Genomic DNA, 15,898 nt, shown 5'->3' with positions numbered 1-15,898 from the left:
GAAACTGAGGTTCCTTTAAAACTTTCTGTTTGTAGCTGATTGATATTCAGCTTTGATCCCTTCCACTCCAAAATGACGTACAGAAACAGAGAAAAGCATTACTTGCATGCAGAGAGTGTCTGGACAAAAGTGGCTGTTTTCATAGCCGGCAGAGTGAGAATAAATAACCAATTGTATCAGTTTACATGAGTAATACCTTTAGGAACTGCAACCAATTTAGAAGTCTGTTTTCCAAGCACTGGGTCATAGCCCTCAGGAGGCTTATCTCAAAAGAAAGATCTAGCAATGTGTGGCAAAGACATTTCTATGGTCTAAAGGAAAAATCTAGTTCTTCTGATCCTACCATCAGACCATGTACCCAGTCAGTCTTTTAAAATACTGAAATAAGAGGTAGTAAACAGAGGCTTACAAATGGATTTCTTTACTGGTACTGTAAAACCAGTAAAAACGTTTCATCCAAAATGTTTGAGGACTGCTAGTATATAAAGGACAATTTATTTGACTTATTCCCAAAGGCCATTTTGGGAAGGTGAGAAGAAGTCACCTCAACATGAGACACATTAAGTTTTATAAGCTAATTTACATACAAAAAAGTGAACTTGCAAGTATATGTAGAAAAAAAATCAATAAAACATCCAGACATATGAATTAAAAAAGTCTTCAGTTGTGGTAGTTAAAATAAATATGACTAGAATTAGAAAGGATTTTATCCTTTTTATATATTATTGCACATTTATAGAAGATATATTTGAACTTCACTTTGTGAATTATTTGATCTTTGTTTCTGTTACAAGTAGCTTACAGGATCTGAGTAACAATTCTTTTACAGTGTCTTAATGCCAATACTCTTAAGAAAGAGATGAATACAATATCTTCAGAGAATCTTATGGAAAAGTAATCATAACAATAATCTGAAATACAGAATGAACACATTTAGTGGAAAAGAATATGAACTTAACAAGTAAATTCATGATGCTAGCGAATTCTCTTTCTCAGTGGATGACCTTCCAAACTCATCACTTGTTTCCAGTTTCAGAACTGGGGAACTAAAGGTCTTCCCTACCAATATATTCTGCCATTTGAGCTATTCTGTGATGATCAGTACTCAGGCCACTATGTTAGTATTCTGTGAATCAGAAAAAAGTGGCTGTGGATTGAAGAGTGTTTCATTTTAGTTGGGACATGACACTCCTCCGGTCTCCCAAATGTGTGCAACATAGTGTCAAGTGCATCGAAGTAATGCCTAGAAGTGACTGGCAGAACTAGGATTTCCAAGGCAAGAACAGCAAAGGGAAGACTGATCACAACAGCTTTTCCAGGAAACGCTATGGCATGGGGTCAGTCATTTTCCCAAGGAATTACAGGAAACCTGTTTCCTTTCCCAAGGAAGAAGGCAAAACAGAGGGAAAAAGAACTATATGGACTTATGAGCAAGCGCAGATGTTTGAACAGACCTAGTGAGCCAGGTTGCCCCAAAATCTGAAGAAATCCTGTGAGAAGTTTCTTTCTATAACCAGTCTTTTATAAGTTGAATCACTCATGTTGCTGGTGACAGTCCTTGTGGAAGATTCTGCCCCACTGTCAGATCAGACACTGAGTTGTAAATTACATTTTCCTTCTGCACATAAGTAGTATAAGGTTCCACTTCCATTGTGTCATCCTAGCAAAACAAAACCAAAAACTGTAAATGCAAAGGGTAGTTTAGTTTAGCAAGACTCTGCAAGCCTTTCATGTGGACTGAAGAAAGTAACTGGGAAATAGTGCTCCCATATTTATTCTTCTTGGACTCAATATAAAAACCTCTATCCTTTTCTACCTTTTCTACCAAAGAACATGTATTGCTGTTTCTGTCAAAGATTTGGAGTGTAAAGCTGATGTATTGGTTCACCTGCCTCCTTTTCCTCCCCTTCTACCTCACTTATTTTGGCCTGAAAAAAACCTGATTTAGGGTCTAATTCTCTAGAAAGAGCAATTAACATGCTGGAGTCTTCACCGTGATTGATTCCTCCATCAGTCTACAATATCAGTCTACATACACGCTAAAGAAAGTTGCATGATGTGATGGCAAAAACACTGGTATTTAACCCATTATTTTACATTCATTCAGCTGTGTCTGTCAGCAACATCTGGGAGGTAGGGCAGCAGAACAGGAGCAATAATAATAACTAGAATTGACTGAGGCTTTTCAGAAATCAAAACTGAAGCACCTTTTTAAGTTGATGACAGAATTTGAGCCTAGTGTCTACTGTAGGTGCACAGATTTTCATAATATAGATGTAACACATCTTGCCTGCATAGAAGTGTGGTTGTTTATATTTGATAGCAGAGGCCAGAGACACAGAACTGATGAGTGAATTCATTAGCTACACAGGAAGCTTGTAACAGCATAAGGAATTCAAGAATACCTCCCAGCTTGCAGCTTGGCACTCCTTCCATTGTTTTATAAAATGTTTTGTCTTGAGTATGGTTGGTTCTTTGGTTGTGGGTTTACCACACAAGATAAAGAGTGGCCTTCAAAACTTGCACATTATCATTCTGGGCACCAAAAGGGATATTCTTTTTTTTCCCTATGTCTGTTAATCTTGTTGTTTAATCCTTTCGTTTACTAATAGCTTTCTTAATATTCCCTAATCCATGACATTGCCTCCCTTCCTGAGTACTGTTTGTACAGAAGTTGAGGTCAGTGTATCTGATATGACCAGGGAGATGTGGTGGGACTCAGTCCTTGCTAAAATAAAGTGATGGCAGTTACTGAGCCTTCACTGTTGGCCCATGCCTCTAATGTTTGCTCCAGGTCAAAATTATGGTGATGATAGACTTTGCTTTTTCCTGAGATACAGCTAAGAGCAAACATATAAGACACAGTAGCACCTGCTGAAAAAAAAGAGAGTAAAAATCTAATGGTTTCCCTTCACTGACCATCTTTTCAGGACTACCAGAAGATCCCTGATTTGGTGATGGTCTAATTTGCATCATTCTTCTTACCTGTGGGGAATGTGTAGGAGCAGTCTCAGAAGTTTTGGTTTTGTGGCACAGTCTGTTAAAAAGAAAACAAGTATTAAAGCAAATTTCTTCCTCAGTGCTAGGTTTGGCTGGATCACAGCCTGGTTTCTTTGATCACAAACTTATGAAACATTTCTTTTTCTTGTCATCAAGAATAAAGCCAAAAAGCCATCTCATGTCTCTCTCTCCTTGACTTTTGATCCTGAAATTATGGCACCCTGACCTTCTTAAGAGATCTTTGCTTATGTTTGTGGGAGCTTAAGCACAATGTGGAAGTGGAATATTAAAATCAAAGTCCTCTGGAAGGATGTACAATTTGCAGTTAATGAAATTGTATTGAACTAATTCTTCACCTCTGAGGGAGAAGGTTTGGGAGAAAAGCAGTTTTGGAATAAGGAAGGGAGGGAACATAGCTGAGGCCTTCAGTACAGGTGCTAATTCAGCCTTTCTCTGCACAAATGATTTCTGTAGTTTTGCCTTGGAACTGCTTTTTTCTGCACAGTGAATCCTAAAGGGGCTAGACTCCAGCTCCACCCAGGGAACTTCTTCATAAATACAGATACAATCTGCTGTCCCCTCTGTTGATATGGCAGGACAGCACTGGTCAGTCCTCTGGTACTTGATAGAACTCATTAGGCATCAGAACCAACTCCTGATCTAAACAGGAGAGACACTGACAGACTATCACAGTAGCGGAAGAACAGATTTATTCTCCCAATTTCCTATTAGAATGAAGAGCTCCCCTTTAGTGTAGCTGCCAATGCAATGAGGATCCTCTGCCAACTTCTGCCCATTTATATTTTACCCAGGTGCATTATTCAGTAAAGATGTGTGCAATGCACAGTGTCTGCAGTATAGAAATATCTGATACAGTTAATTCAGTTACTTATAGCAGCACAGACTGACAGAACCATAGGATTTCAGGACACAAAGAGTACTTAAGATTTATTCTAGCATTAGACAATCTTTCCTTAGCACACTATCATACATACCTGTCACTGTGGAGCTTAAAATAGTACATAACTGCCGTGAAGGTAAAAATGCACAGGAAACTAAGAATGATCGAGACATGCAGGATAAAGCCGTCGTTTTCTAAACACAAAGAGTTAGTCTTAGTTATATCTTCTTACTGCTCAGTTTCTTTATTATTTCAGTATAAGATTAAAGCTGCTTTAGCTCATACACACATTTTCAGCATGCTTGTGAAATAAATATAATCCCCTTTGGCAGAAGGGAAACTCAGTAACAAAACTTGTCTGAGAAACACAAATGGAGTCTGTGTCACAGACTAAAGCAGATCCCACGAATCCCACAGTGGACACTCATGGTATTAATTCACTAAGCCATAGCTGAGCTCAGGTCAAGGTGTTGGCATATGTCAGTGTAGCTCTCAAAAGCAACAAAAAAAGCAAAAACCAGAAACCAATTATCATACATGTGAGTGTCCCACATTCACAACTTGGAACAATGTGATTTATTTGTTTCTGCTGGCCACACAAGAGTTGGATCTCTTTCTCTCTCTTACCATGATTTGAGCAAGAGACTTTACATTTGCATGTAAAAAAATTTTGCTGATGTTCTGCTTCCAAGTGATTATTTTAACACTAAGATCATGACTGCTTTGTCTCTGTTTCCAACAACATTTCCACCACCAAAAGAATACTACTACACTTATGTATATCCCTCTTAGGGAAGAAACCATTAGGAAATAGTGTCTAGAACACATACAAGCTGGTGATGTTTCTGGACAAAGGCAGTTGGGGATGGTACTCTTGTCTAGATAGGACTTCACTGAAGTTTTCTATAGCTTTGGTAGATTTTCCTTCCTAGAAAGAACAAGAGTGTGCAGAGGCGGCTAACCAGGATTTTGAATGCCGAAGGCACAAAGGCAAGCTTACTTGAGGGATAACAGGCTATGGACTTGCTCTGGTTCCCAGCTGGGTGGGATGCAATGCAGGTTGTATTAGTCACGTTGGTGCTGTATGCTGTGAACTTGCTGAGAACAGTCACTGTCCCGTTGTCATGGCCTTCTTCCTTGGGGGTGGAGTTGCTCTCTCGGACCCAAGAGATCTGAGCAGCCGGCTTCCCTGCTGCTGCCTCGCACACAGGGTTCCCGTGGTCATCACAGTACAGGGTCAGCCTGGGGGGCACTGCAAAGCGTCAGGAAGGGGAGATGCATGGAGTTAGTTTGCCGCAGTTGGGATAGGATGTTCTTGCTCTCTGCCCAACATGAACACAGTGAAAAGAGGAGAATAAGGTTGGAGGTGCTCTCCCATTACAGCGACATGGGACAAAGTCTCAAGAGACAAAGATTGTGCCTCTTTTTTCTGTTTGGACAGCTCTCCCTCATTCAGGTGAGTTACCACAGCCACGTACCGACAGAGGAGGTATCCCTGCACACTGTGGTAGGGAATTATCCCAAATACAGGGCTGAACTAGACTTTCGTACTATGTGGCCATCGTACAGGTGGTTTAAAACATATTTGAATGCCAGCATAAGAGGAAACGGGTCTGTTCTTTCTGTCTGGATAAAAACACCCCATGTTTGGTAGAATATCTCAGCCCCTGGAAGTGTTGCTCTCACAGGCTTTAGTTCTCTTAAGTTACTGTATTAACGATTTGTTTCTACAGGATAGCCGGAAGCACATGCAGAATCCTCTGTTAGTATATTGGATTAGTATATCCCCCGGTGCATGGGGAGAGGAGGCTTTGTATGTCCAGGCCCAGACACCAGCCTTTGGAGAGCTGTAAAATGAGGAGGGAGTCCCTTACCCAGCACGGTCAGGTCGTACGTCTTGTGGAAATTCCCTTCTGTCGCTACCACTTCGCAGGTGTAATTTCCCTCATGAGCTGTTCTCACTCGCCGTATCTCAAGGGCAGGGTCCCGATCTGGTCTGAATTTCCAGTTCATGCTGTCACTGCAGTTTGTTCTGTCCGTCTTGTTCTGATCAGCCCTGTATCCCAAGGCGCAGGGGCCTCCAACCTTGGGGCTTATTTTCCATGTTACCATAGTTGCATTGGATTTGGGGGGGCAGGAGAGCACAGAGTTGTTACCTACTGTCGCTGACACTCTGTTGTTCCCTGAAGGAGAGAAAGAAGGAGAAGGACGTGTGAGAAGGTGCCCAGGGATGTCGCTCATAGCCTTGGAGTTCTGGTCTGTGCTTCACAGAGAAACGTCTGCACTGTCACACACCAGCATCAGGCCCTGTCTGTGCTCATCTGCAAATTGTCTGTCATCTTGTATTACAGCTGTGGATTATGGGGCCAGTGGCCTATCACAGCCTACCCCCTCAATACTCAACAAATTTCCCTTTGGGGCACATCTTAGTGGATAGGGCAGCTATTGGAGGAAGACCCTACTCCCACCCATTGTCTTCAGCAGTTCGTTGTCTGAATAGTGTGCTTCTATTGGCAAATCCCCCTGGGGGTTGCTCACAGGGCTGTTACCACTTGCACGCTGAAATAATGGAAATTTGACTATTGCATTTGGCCACATGATAATGACTTTTCTCTGGAACTGTTGTTACCAACGAAGTAAACAACTTTTAATTCTGCATTCATACAAAATCCAACACTGTGGCCCAAGGCTTTGTCTACACCTCTCAGACATGATCACAGCACAATAACAATGGTGGAGTTTTGTGTAAGAGGAAAGGGTTTTTGCCTTATGTCTCACGGGTGTCTTTTCATTTTCTGAATCTTTGTGAATATATACATTCACAATGTGTACATATGCATTCACACTGTCACTGTACTTTTTTTACTGCAGGGGGCCCATAGTACATGAATGTAAGTCCCACCCATTTTTGTGCCAGGCACGCAGCTGCAGAGGTGTAAAATATGCCCAATATCCCTGTGCCTCTTGCTTGTGAGGCTAAGATTGCAGAGAAACTTTATTCAATTGTTGTATCAACTGTGTTGACTATCTAATAGTGAGTGTGTCTTGTTCTTGAATTCTGTTTTGCATTTGCTTGGAAACATGTCCTAATTTTTTCTTCTTTTTCTTTCTATGACACTGACTTTCCTTTTGGGGTTTTAAAAGATGACTCTTGCTTGGAATCAGGTATGATACTGCCTCTCTTTTTCTTTTCATGACCCATGAACTCTGTACTTGAAGCTACAAGCATGTTTTTATGGAAAAGCTTGGACCTAGTCCTCTTGTCCTTTTTGGAAGTTATCATATTGACCATTGAAGGGTGGAGAGACAAACCACTATTACAGGTCCTCTGTGTGCTGTGTTTGTTCAAGACAAGTTACACCCTCAGGATTGCCTTTAATTTTTTTTTTTTTTTTTTTTTGCTTATGGGTGTCTCAATTTCTTCTTAGCCAAGAATCTAATTTGCCTGGATTTTCTTTCTCCACAAGCTATCAGGGCTGATTCTTTTTTGCACATATTGAACAGAGTCATGCTTGCTCTCTTTATATTGGGCAGATTTGGGACTCTCATCTGCCTGTGTCTTCAGCTGACACATCCAAAGGATGAATTTTCTAACCCCAAGAATAATTTCTCTATTTCCTTGACCATTGACGCCTCTCAACATGATGCCACCTTTGGGATAGTCAGTTCTTTTGCTTTGTTTCATCTAGTCACATTGGGACCTTTTCCTTAATAAAGTATTCTGTGATGGGTTTTGTTCACAGTGAAGTTACATGTGGGCAAGCACTCAGAGATGAAAGTAAGTTAACCTGAAAGTGTTCTTCAAGATGAGCTGCTTATATGTGCATTAGTTTTGCCTAAACTTACATACGCAGCCCACCCTCCTTTGTGAGGCAATTTTGAGACTGAGAGAAAACAAGAGTCTGAGGCACAGGTTGTAAACCAGTGTGAAGAGTAGGTGAGGGAGTGGGACTTTTGTGTGATTTGGGTCCTGCTGAAATTAAAAGCAAACAACCCCAAAAATCCATAATGTATGTATATGTATATGTGTTTGTGTATGTATAAATAACCACCTGAACAAGACCTGTTACAGATAAATAACCCTTCTTTTTCAAAATCTCCTAGGTGCAACAATTAATGAGTTAATAGGAATAATACCCAGTGCTGTAGTCCAAGCCAGCCTCCATTTATCACCTCACTCATTTCCTCTTTTAATAGTTGACCATTAAACCTTGGGACTGTAAACCACTGATCACTGAGTGCTCGGTGTCTCTGGTGGAACCCCTGGTTGCTCTTTCCTTGGGCTGAGTAATGGTTTTAGTGGCATTCCGAGCACTGCATGAGAGGAGAAAATGAGAGTACTACTTTCAAACCATGCACTAATGTGGAAGGACAACAAAAGTTAACCAGCCTGATTTGTACTGACAAATTAGTTTTTCAAAAATTATTCCAAATATGTTAAACTCCTCCCCAAACCTTTCAAGCAGGTATACTGAAGAGGCAATTGAAAGCTCAGCTGGAATATGAAAAGAATTAGAAGACCTACGTTTTGCGTGATTAATCAAACCTTTGTCAAAGTCTTCCTCACAGGTACCAGACCTGACTTGGCTGTGTTTCTCTACCCCCTACCCAGAGCTGGAATTCTATTACCTCTGCTGGCTGGAACAATGTGAAGCCCAGTTCCTGAATGTTCACAACACTATAAAAAATGGTCTTAATGAGCATTAACTTCAAATTATTAGTCAAATAATTACTATTAGCCTCTTTGAGAAAATTACAGTTGGTTTTACCTTAATAATATTGTCTGAAATCTCAGTGTGTTCTGGAATCTAGGTGAATGAAGCTCAGCCACTTTTCCTTCTGTTTAACTGTGTTCTTGGGAAATGATTTCTAACTTGCAAAATGAACACAGTTCACTGCATTTTAACTACTTAAAGATTCCTTGAAAGGTTTTTGCCTTTTCATTTTGAGGATTAAGTGTCCTGGTGAAGACATTTCCCAGCCCGGACCTAGCTTCTGCAGATTAATAGGAGGTGTAGCTGCAATACTGCCCAACACTACACTACACTGTACAGTGCTGTAATATATTAGTTACTCCAGCTGTGTAACATGGGCATCAGAGGTAATCCTGGGAAGGTTTTCTTTCCTGGTAGAAGAGGAAAATCAACTGGCGACAGTATTTCACTGAAGCCATCCACTTCCCATTTTTATTAAATAAAGGAAATAATACTTAGCTTCCTGCAGCCCAATACTGCCAGGATTCATCAATTAATGTTTCCAAGCATGGCTGGAGAAGAAAAGCGCTATCTATTCATACCATCTCTGATACGCAAATTACCCACTAGCCCCACAAATGCTTGTTTCCTTAATTCGATTGTCAACAGTGTTCTGTGATACATTAGTACACTGGAAGTATTTTTAAATTACAATTTTTTCTGCTTGATGGCATTTGAAGAAAATGTGAGGTGTATGTTTTAAACCCAGATGATTTTAGCAGGAGAGGAACTGAAAGAAGCCTTTTGTCTTATGATGGTTTCTGGATGTCAGTTCTATGAATGTCTCTGAAAATTGGAGAACAAAGTGTTTCCTCTCCCAGTTTAACACTGCCAAGAGCCTCAGAGCTCCGAGTCATGTCATCAGTATGGCTGACCTCATCTGAAAATGACTAAGCAAACCTAAACATTCAAACAGCCTGTGTGTTGGGGCTGGGGTTTCTTTGGATAGTGTTTGCAAATGTTGTGCCAGAATGACAAAGTTGTGCATATTTAACTGTGTACACTTTCATTTACATATTAAAGCAGTATAATTTTAATTTTCTTTCAACTCTGCGTGTCCTAAGCAGCCTATCGCAGTGTACAAGTTCTACAATGTAACGGCTTATGTGCCTCAAGACTATAAGGAGGGAGTGAAAGTGGTGCTTTCTGCTATGCCTTTCTGCCATATTCTCCTCTGAATGAATCAGGTACAGTTCACTTCAAATGATAAGCCACATCAGTCAACTTAAAATCTGATGAATCATGTTTAAGTACAATTTTAGGTTTACGATAAATTTGTAGAAGGATTCTGAATTCCCCTGTATCTTGTTATTAATTTAGAAGGCTTTTAGCAAGGCAGAAGTTTTTCCCCAGATGGTAGATTAATTAGTAAAAAAATCTTCTTGTTCATCCTGTCCTTACGTACACCTTTCTACTATTGTAAAGAGGCCTCATAAACATAATAAAATTAAACTGCTTTCACCTTACTGGCCTCTTTCATTGCTAGAGGACAGGTAAGTGGCATTAGTGTAAATATGAATTGTGTACTTTCTTCCTTGCTTTGCTTCTTTTCTCAGGCATGCTGCTAGAAACATGATCTTTAGACTTCTTTTATGGAAGAAGAATGCGTATGCCAAAAATCCTGAGAGGTTTGGTTAATTTGTATTTCTGAAATGACTCTGAAGACCTCCTCTTAAGGTGGAACAGGGAATATGTTTTTATCCCTGTAGAACTGACATATATTATTAGGAGGAGGTTTTATTCTATATTATGACTCTGTTAGCCTGTTAGCATTCTCTCAAGAACTGTCTAAAACTCTGACTCTCTGTCTTTGTGTTGAAGGCAGAGAAAGAAAAAAAATGGTAAGGGAGCAAGGCATAACTGCAGAGCCTGCACCTATTTTGATCCTCTTTTGGTTTAATGTGGCATGGAAGCATGTTGTGGTGGCAGAGTGCTGTGGATGCCTACTAGATTGAGTCCCAAAACCAGAGTAGCCAGGCTGATAGTTCTGCTGGGGATTTGCTCAACTAGCCCTGCTTGTCACCCATGTGGATGGTTACAGTGCTTCCATTTCTATAGATGTTCACTCACATTATCACATGGGGCAGAAATCTTCCCACATGCTTGCTATTCTCCCAAGAAAGCATATGCAAAAAGAGAGCTCTGCTTCATTTTACCACAGAGCATAGTACCAAGTTCAGATAATTTAAGGTTTTGAACTGTGTGAGCTAAAACCTTGTCACTCATAAGTAAAATAGGACTGGGCCTGGGTAATACTTTATGAGAAGCTTCCAAATCATAAACAATAGTGTCAATCATTTTCACTAAAGTTTCTGATGAAAAGAGGATTTGCCTTTCTTTCTATTTCAAGCTAAAATATAATCTAGTGAAATGTCAAGACTTGCTGATTTTTACCACAGACTTAGCTTTATTTAGAAGCAGTCCAAAATGTATATTCTCAGGAATTAATCTGTAAATAGCTATGGGTCCACCAGCACAAAGGTCGTTCTTTAAATACATAGTATCGTCATCCCTATCCTGTCCTTCCTGGTCAGCCATAGCATTTCCTTCAATTTGGAGATGTTGGTAGGACCTCATGTTGGGCTGAAGTTGGACTTGCCCTGCTTCATCTTTCTAGTGAGCATACCAAAAGCCATCTAGTCTCTAAAAGTATGTTTTATTAGAACATAAACCAATATGCTAGAAAGTGATATCACTTTAGGGAACACAGAATTGCTAGCTATACTCATGAAAAAAAGGCCTGAAAATAAATCTTCCCTGCTCCCTTGTGCCCCTACAGAGCAGGCACTTTCCCCCAGTCCTCTCTTCTACTCCACCAGCTTGCAGTGACTTGTCAGGCTGCACAGATTCCACATGATGTCTTTTAAGCTCCTTTTTCCATCACTTCCATGACTTCTTGTGGGTCTGCTCCAACCAAGCCCTTTGCCAGGGTCTCCCCATCTGCTTTCTCTGCCCTCTTTATGCTGCCTGCCCCAGCCTGCACTCCTGGGTACGTGCTCAGCAGCTCTGAGGGAAGACACAATCTCCCCTGCCCTCTAGGAATTTCACTAAACCTAAAGGGTGTGTGTCTGCTCTGCAGGAGAACAAAACAAACAAAAGTATTCCACTCTGTTAAAGAGGCAAGGTTCAGTGCTGCAAGTGTTTTAATTCAGATCTGTTGCTGCACCACTGTTTTCTGGAATGGTGCTTTCATACTGTAAAATGGCTAAAAGTCAATTGCTAAAGTTTCCTCTGTGATAGCTGATTGGTTTATGACCAGTGCATCAGGGCATATGTGCCATACATGTCAGCATGTATCTATTCAAGTGAAGGCTTGGAAACAAGCCAGTACATTGCACTGCTACTTCTCTCAAGGTGAAACCCTGTGTTAATAGCTGAGCTAAGCTGACAGCTTGCTGTAGCTGAAAAGGGGGATAACCAGTGCAGCAAATGCCTCGCTCGCTCTGCGTCTGCAGAGAACAAGAAATTTGAAGAGGTGTGAGCTATCAAGCTCATCTCAATGCAGTGATAACCAAAGGACGATAATTAAATGTCAGTACTGTTAACTATTATGTTTCACACAAGAAAGATGACATGAAGGATCATATACCTACACATTTGTTGTAAATAACTTCTCATCTTCAGTCTTATTGTTCACAAATGAGTGGACTCTGGAAAATGGCAATCACTTTTTCTGTTAGCCAGAAGGAGCAGACCTCAGGAGCCCGGGAGCATGTGCTGTCTGTTACACCAATGTGGAAAATAGGTGAGTTGGTTCCGGGAGTTCTGTACAGCTCGAAGCTGAACCATCCTATTTTGGTTGCTGACACAAATCCATTGTGAGCGGGTTTCACTCTGGAGACTCGACAGGTGGGTAGGGTAGGAGGCCTTTAGACTGAGGTCCTCCAATTTGACTCCAGCCTCTGAAGTTCATTTAATTATAATAGCAGTAATATTATGCCCTCTCTCATTGTCTCTCCTTGGCTGTTGAAGATTTTAAGTGATGTCTGAGAAGGTTCTCAAGCTCTATTCCAGTGCCTTGGGTACACATTCCAATGCACTGACAGATTCTAGTTCTATCTATGAAAATGGACACATCCTTTCCCAAGAAAAAATACATTCAGTTGAGGCATTTGTATTTGTGTTTCAAAAATGTGCTGGCTACCGTTGTCATGCTAAGATTACTGTAATTGAAAAAGATTGGGGGACAGACTTTGCCCTGTTTTTTTGAACTTGGTTTATGTAGTGTGTTTGACAGCTCTCGTAGATAACTAGTCGCACCAGTTCTTTTGCAGTGTCACTTATTTAGTCATTTATCCTGTTTCTCAGAGTCTTTCTCGCAGTAGAAGGAGGAAGAAAGATTTTAAAAACAGGAAAATGTTACTGTGAAGCCACTAAAATTTTCAGGGGAGTCACTGCAATATCAGAGACAGCTACACAGCTTGAAATTGCTTTTGATTGCTTTCAAATAGGAAAAATTGCCAGCCTCTGTTGTTCTTTATAGCAGGTTTTAACCCACAGTAGAACTTTTTCTTGCCCCACAAATGACTCAAGTTCCCTGATGCTCTCTTCACAAATTTAGCTGTTAAAGAGTTTTTCGCACTGTAAAGAGACTGCTTTACTTTCTTAGACATAATCCTATTGTGTCTTTATTTCTTAAGCAACAATCTACCAACAGCGTTGTGGTGCATTTCTCCCCTGCTACTGTAGATTGTGACATATTAAACTTAGAGGTATAATGAACTGAAACAATTATCATACCACAAGCAAATGTTGTGATACAACTGTGTGTAACACACAAAGCTGTGTCTTGGAATGAGTATATTATATGACTCATAGAAAGTAATAATCAAAATGGCAGTACTGGACACTTGGAAGAGGCCAGATACAATAGGCTGAGATCTGCATCTGTTTTCCCCTTCTACTGCCACAGGGTGTCTATGACACTTAGCAAGGCTTGTCTGGAATGAAGTGAAAGACGAACAAATAGAAGTGCATTGTATGACAGTAGGGATTGCTAAACTACTGACAAAAACTAACCAAACCACACAAAATAATATGCTAAGGAAATGTTAAGGAAAATGCTAATGCAGATAAAGCCTGGTTACACACAACAGGTTTTGCAATGCCTTTTTTCATTTAGAGTAGCTTGCTCTAGCCTTCAGAAATAGGGACATAGTTCCTTCTGAGCTTTATACAACAATAAAATTCTCTGGATAGAATACACACATTGAATCAGCTTGATGCATTTAGCCTGTGGTCTCTGAAGAAAAAAACCTTGTCACTACACTTTGCTCAGAACAGCCACTCTAATATTGAAGGAAACAACTTTAAGGGCAGTGGTAGCTAAAAACTTTCCATCAAATGTGGACTGCTTTTTATTTGAGGGCATGGAGGAGAAGATTCAGGCATGAAATTAGATTTTAACTGAACATCTTTTTCTGTGTTCTTTGAAGGGAATATCACTGATTCACTAAGACACCGAGAAGTTAAAATCCAATTACATTTTGGATGAAAAAAAACCCCAAACTTTTTGGCATTAGATTTTTAAAATATTTCCAGCAAAGTCCATTTTTAAAAAGATTTTTTGCCAGTAGGATTCTCCTTTATCTCCCCTATTTTCTTCAGCATATTGTGACATGTCTGTACTCCTTTAAGTTTTTGAGCAGCTGCGTTCAAAAACGTAGACTGTCTCTGATGCTACTATAATCTGTCTCTATAACCCTGAGCAGGTTCCTCAGGATTCTTCTGAGATAGTTCTTTACCTACAGATCAAGGACAGGTTTTTTACCTCCAGCATGCCTGTTGTGAGGCTACCAAGGGAAAGTTTAATAATGTTTGTGAAGTATTTCAATTTTTTCCAATGGGTAGCCCTGAGGTAACCATTTTGGATCCCTCATTTGATCAGCCAAACACATTATAGACAGGTGTTCCCTCACTGCCAACAATGACTGCATCCGTTTTGCTTTAAAATATCACCAAGGAGCCATTTTTATTTTCTGGCCAAGTGGAATGGCATAACTCATGTCCATGCAGTTTAGTTCTACCTCTCCATAATAGGAATGGACACATGCACTTTACATATTATTTGGAGATTTCCCTAGTTTAATTTGGACCTCACAGACCTATATGCCTTCTCCCTCTATACATAGACAATTTAGGTTTCTGGAACTGCTGCTCAAATCCCTAGTTCCACTACCACATCTGCAGACTGCTGTGTGGTGTCTGGAAGAGCACAAGCTCTAGAAATGCAAATAAACAGTATGTGGAAGGCATTAACTGCTGTAGCTAGACTATATTAAAACTAAGTCAACTACACTAAAAGATGGGGGTTAGAAAGGCTTAGGAGTGCCACTGTCTTTGGCACAAAAGCCTTTCCCACTCTTGATAGTGACCATGCCCATTAGCCTCAGAATGAAATTCCAGAAATTGCTCCCTACTGGCAGCGCATCAGTGATCTTCCACCACTCCTCAGAAAGATGCAAGAGATCCCTGCCCTATTTCATAGTATCTGCAGCCTCTCTTCAGCAGAAACAACATGGCCAAAAGCTTCAATTTCACAAACACTTTCCCAGGCATATTTGTAATATGTCAAAGGGACCAGTTTCTCAGATGATGTGCATTTAGAGGTCTGAGTAAAAAGTCTGTCTGTGACAAATGGTACATTCCCAGCTAACGGTCACTAAATAACTGCCTACATGGAAGTCACAGGGGTAATGATTGGCAGCCTTGTAACCACTAAGAAAAGAAGAGCAGCAGTGGACATTGGGCAAGTATGTTTTAGTTGTACTCCATAAATGTTAGCAATTAAAGAAAGTCACAGCTTTTATGGAAAGAAAATATCTGTGCACATTTCCCTTTCCTCCATCCCAACAGCTGATTGGTCCCAGTTAGACTCACCTACTGTTCTTGTGACCTTGGTGATGGTGAGCAGCACAAAAACACACACAGTCTTCCCAGCAATATTCATGTCGGCTCTTGCTTTCATGGCTCAGGCAGTTCCATCACTCCATCCATCCCGCCGCCAACCTAGCTGTGGTCATGGGGAGTATTTCTTGCCTGCCAGTGCATCCTCAGGATCCAGTGTCGGTGTTTTCTCTACCCACTTCCCACTCCTCTCCTGTAGCTGTGTGTGTTCCTGATCGACTGGCTCCTCAAAGCTGGAGAGGTTCCTCCTTCTGACTTTTCAGAGCACTAGGCTTCCTGTGCTGAGAGCCTAGGCGAACACTGAGGAAACAGATTGAACAACTCTGCCTTCCGTTCA

At 40.7% G+C, this 15,898-nt stretch overlaps 1 protein-coding gene across 1 annotated transcript; it reads right to left on the bottom strand.

The window, feature by feature from the left end:
- Nucleotides 1-1,537: 1,537 nt before the first annotated feature.
- Nucleotides 1,538-15,622, bottom strand: LOC309409712 (cell surface glycoprotein CD200 receptor 1-A-like; the record flags this gene model as incomplete). The annotated part of the gene is made up of 6 exons (XM_082005918.1): nt 1,538-1,660; nt 2,986-3,037; nt 3,996-4,095; nt 4,902-5,153; nt 5,776-6,084; nt 15,535-15,622. The coding sequence occupies 6 exons, from the start codon at nt 15,620-15,622 to the stop codon at nt 1,538-1,540; spliced, it is 924 nt and encodes a 307-aa protein (XP_081862044.1).
- Nucleotides 15,623-15,898: the final 276 nt, after the last annotated feature.

Source organism: Phaethon aethereus (assembly GCF_964289735.1).
Source record: "Phaethon aethereus genome assembly, chromosome: 1".
In the NCBI taxonomy this organism is placed as follows: Eukaryota; Metazoa; Chordata; class Aves; order Phaethontiformes; family Phaethontidae; genus Phaethon; species Phaethon aethereus.
Note: the sequence above shows the minus strand (reverse complement) of the source record. Positions and strands in the feature narration are given on the sequence as shown.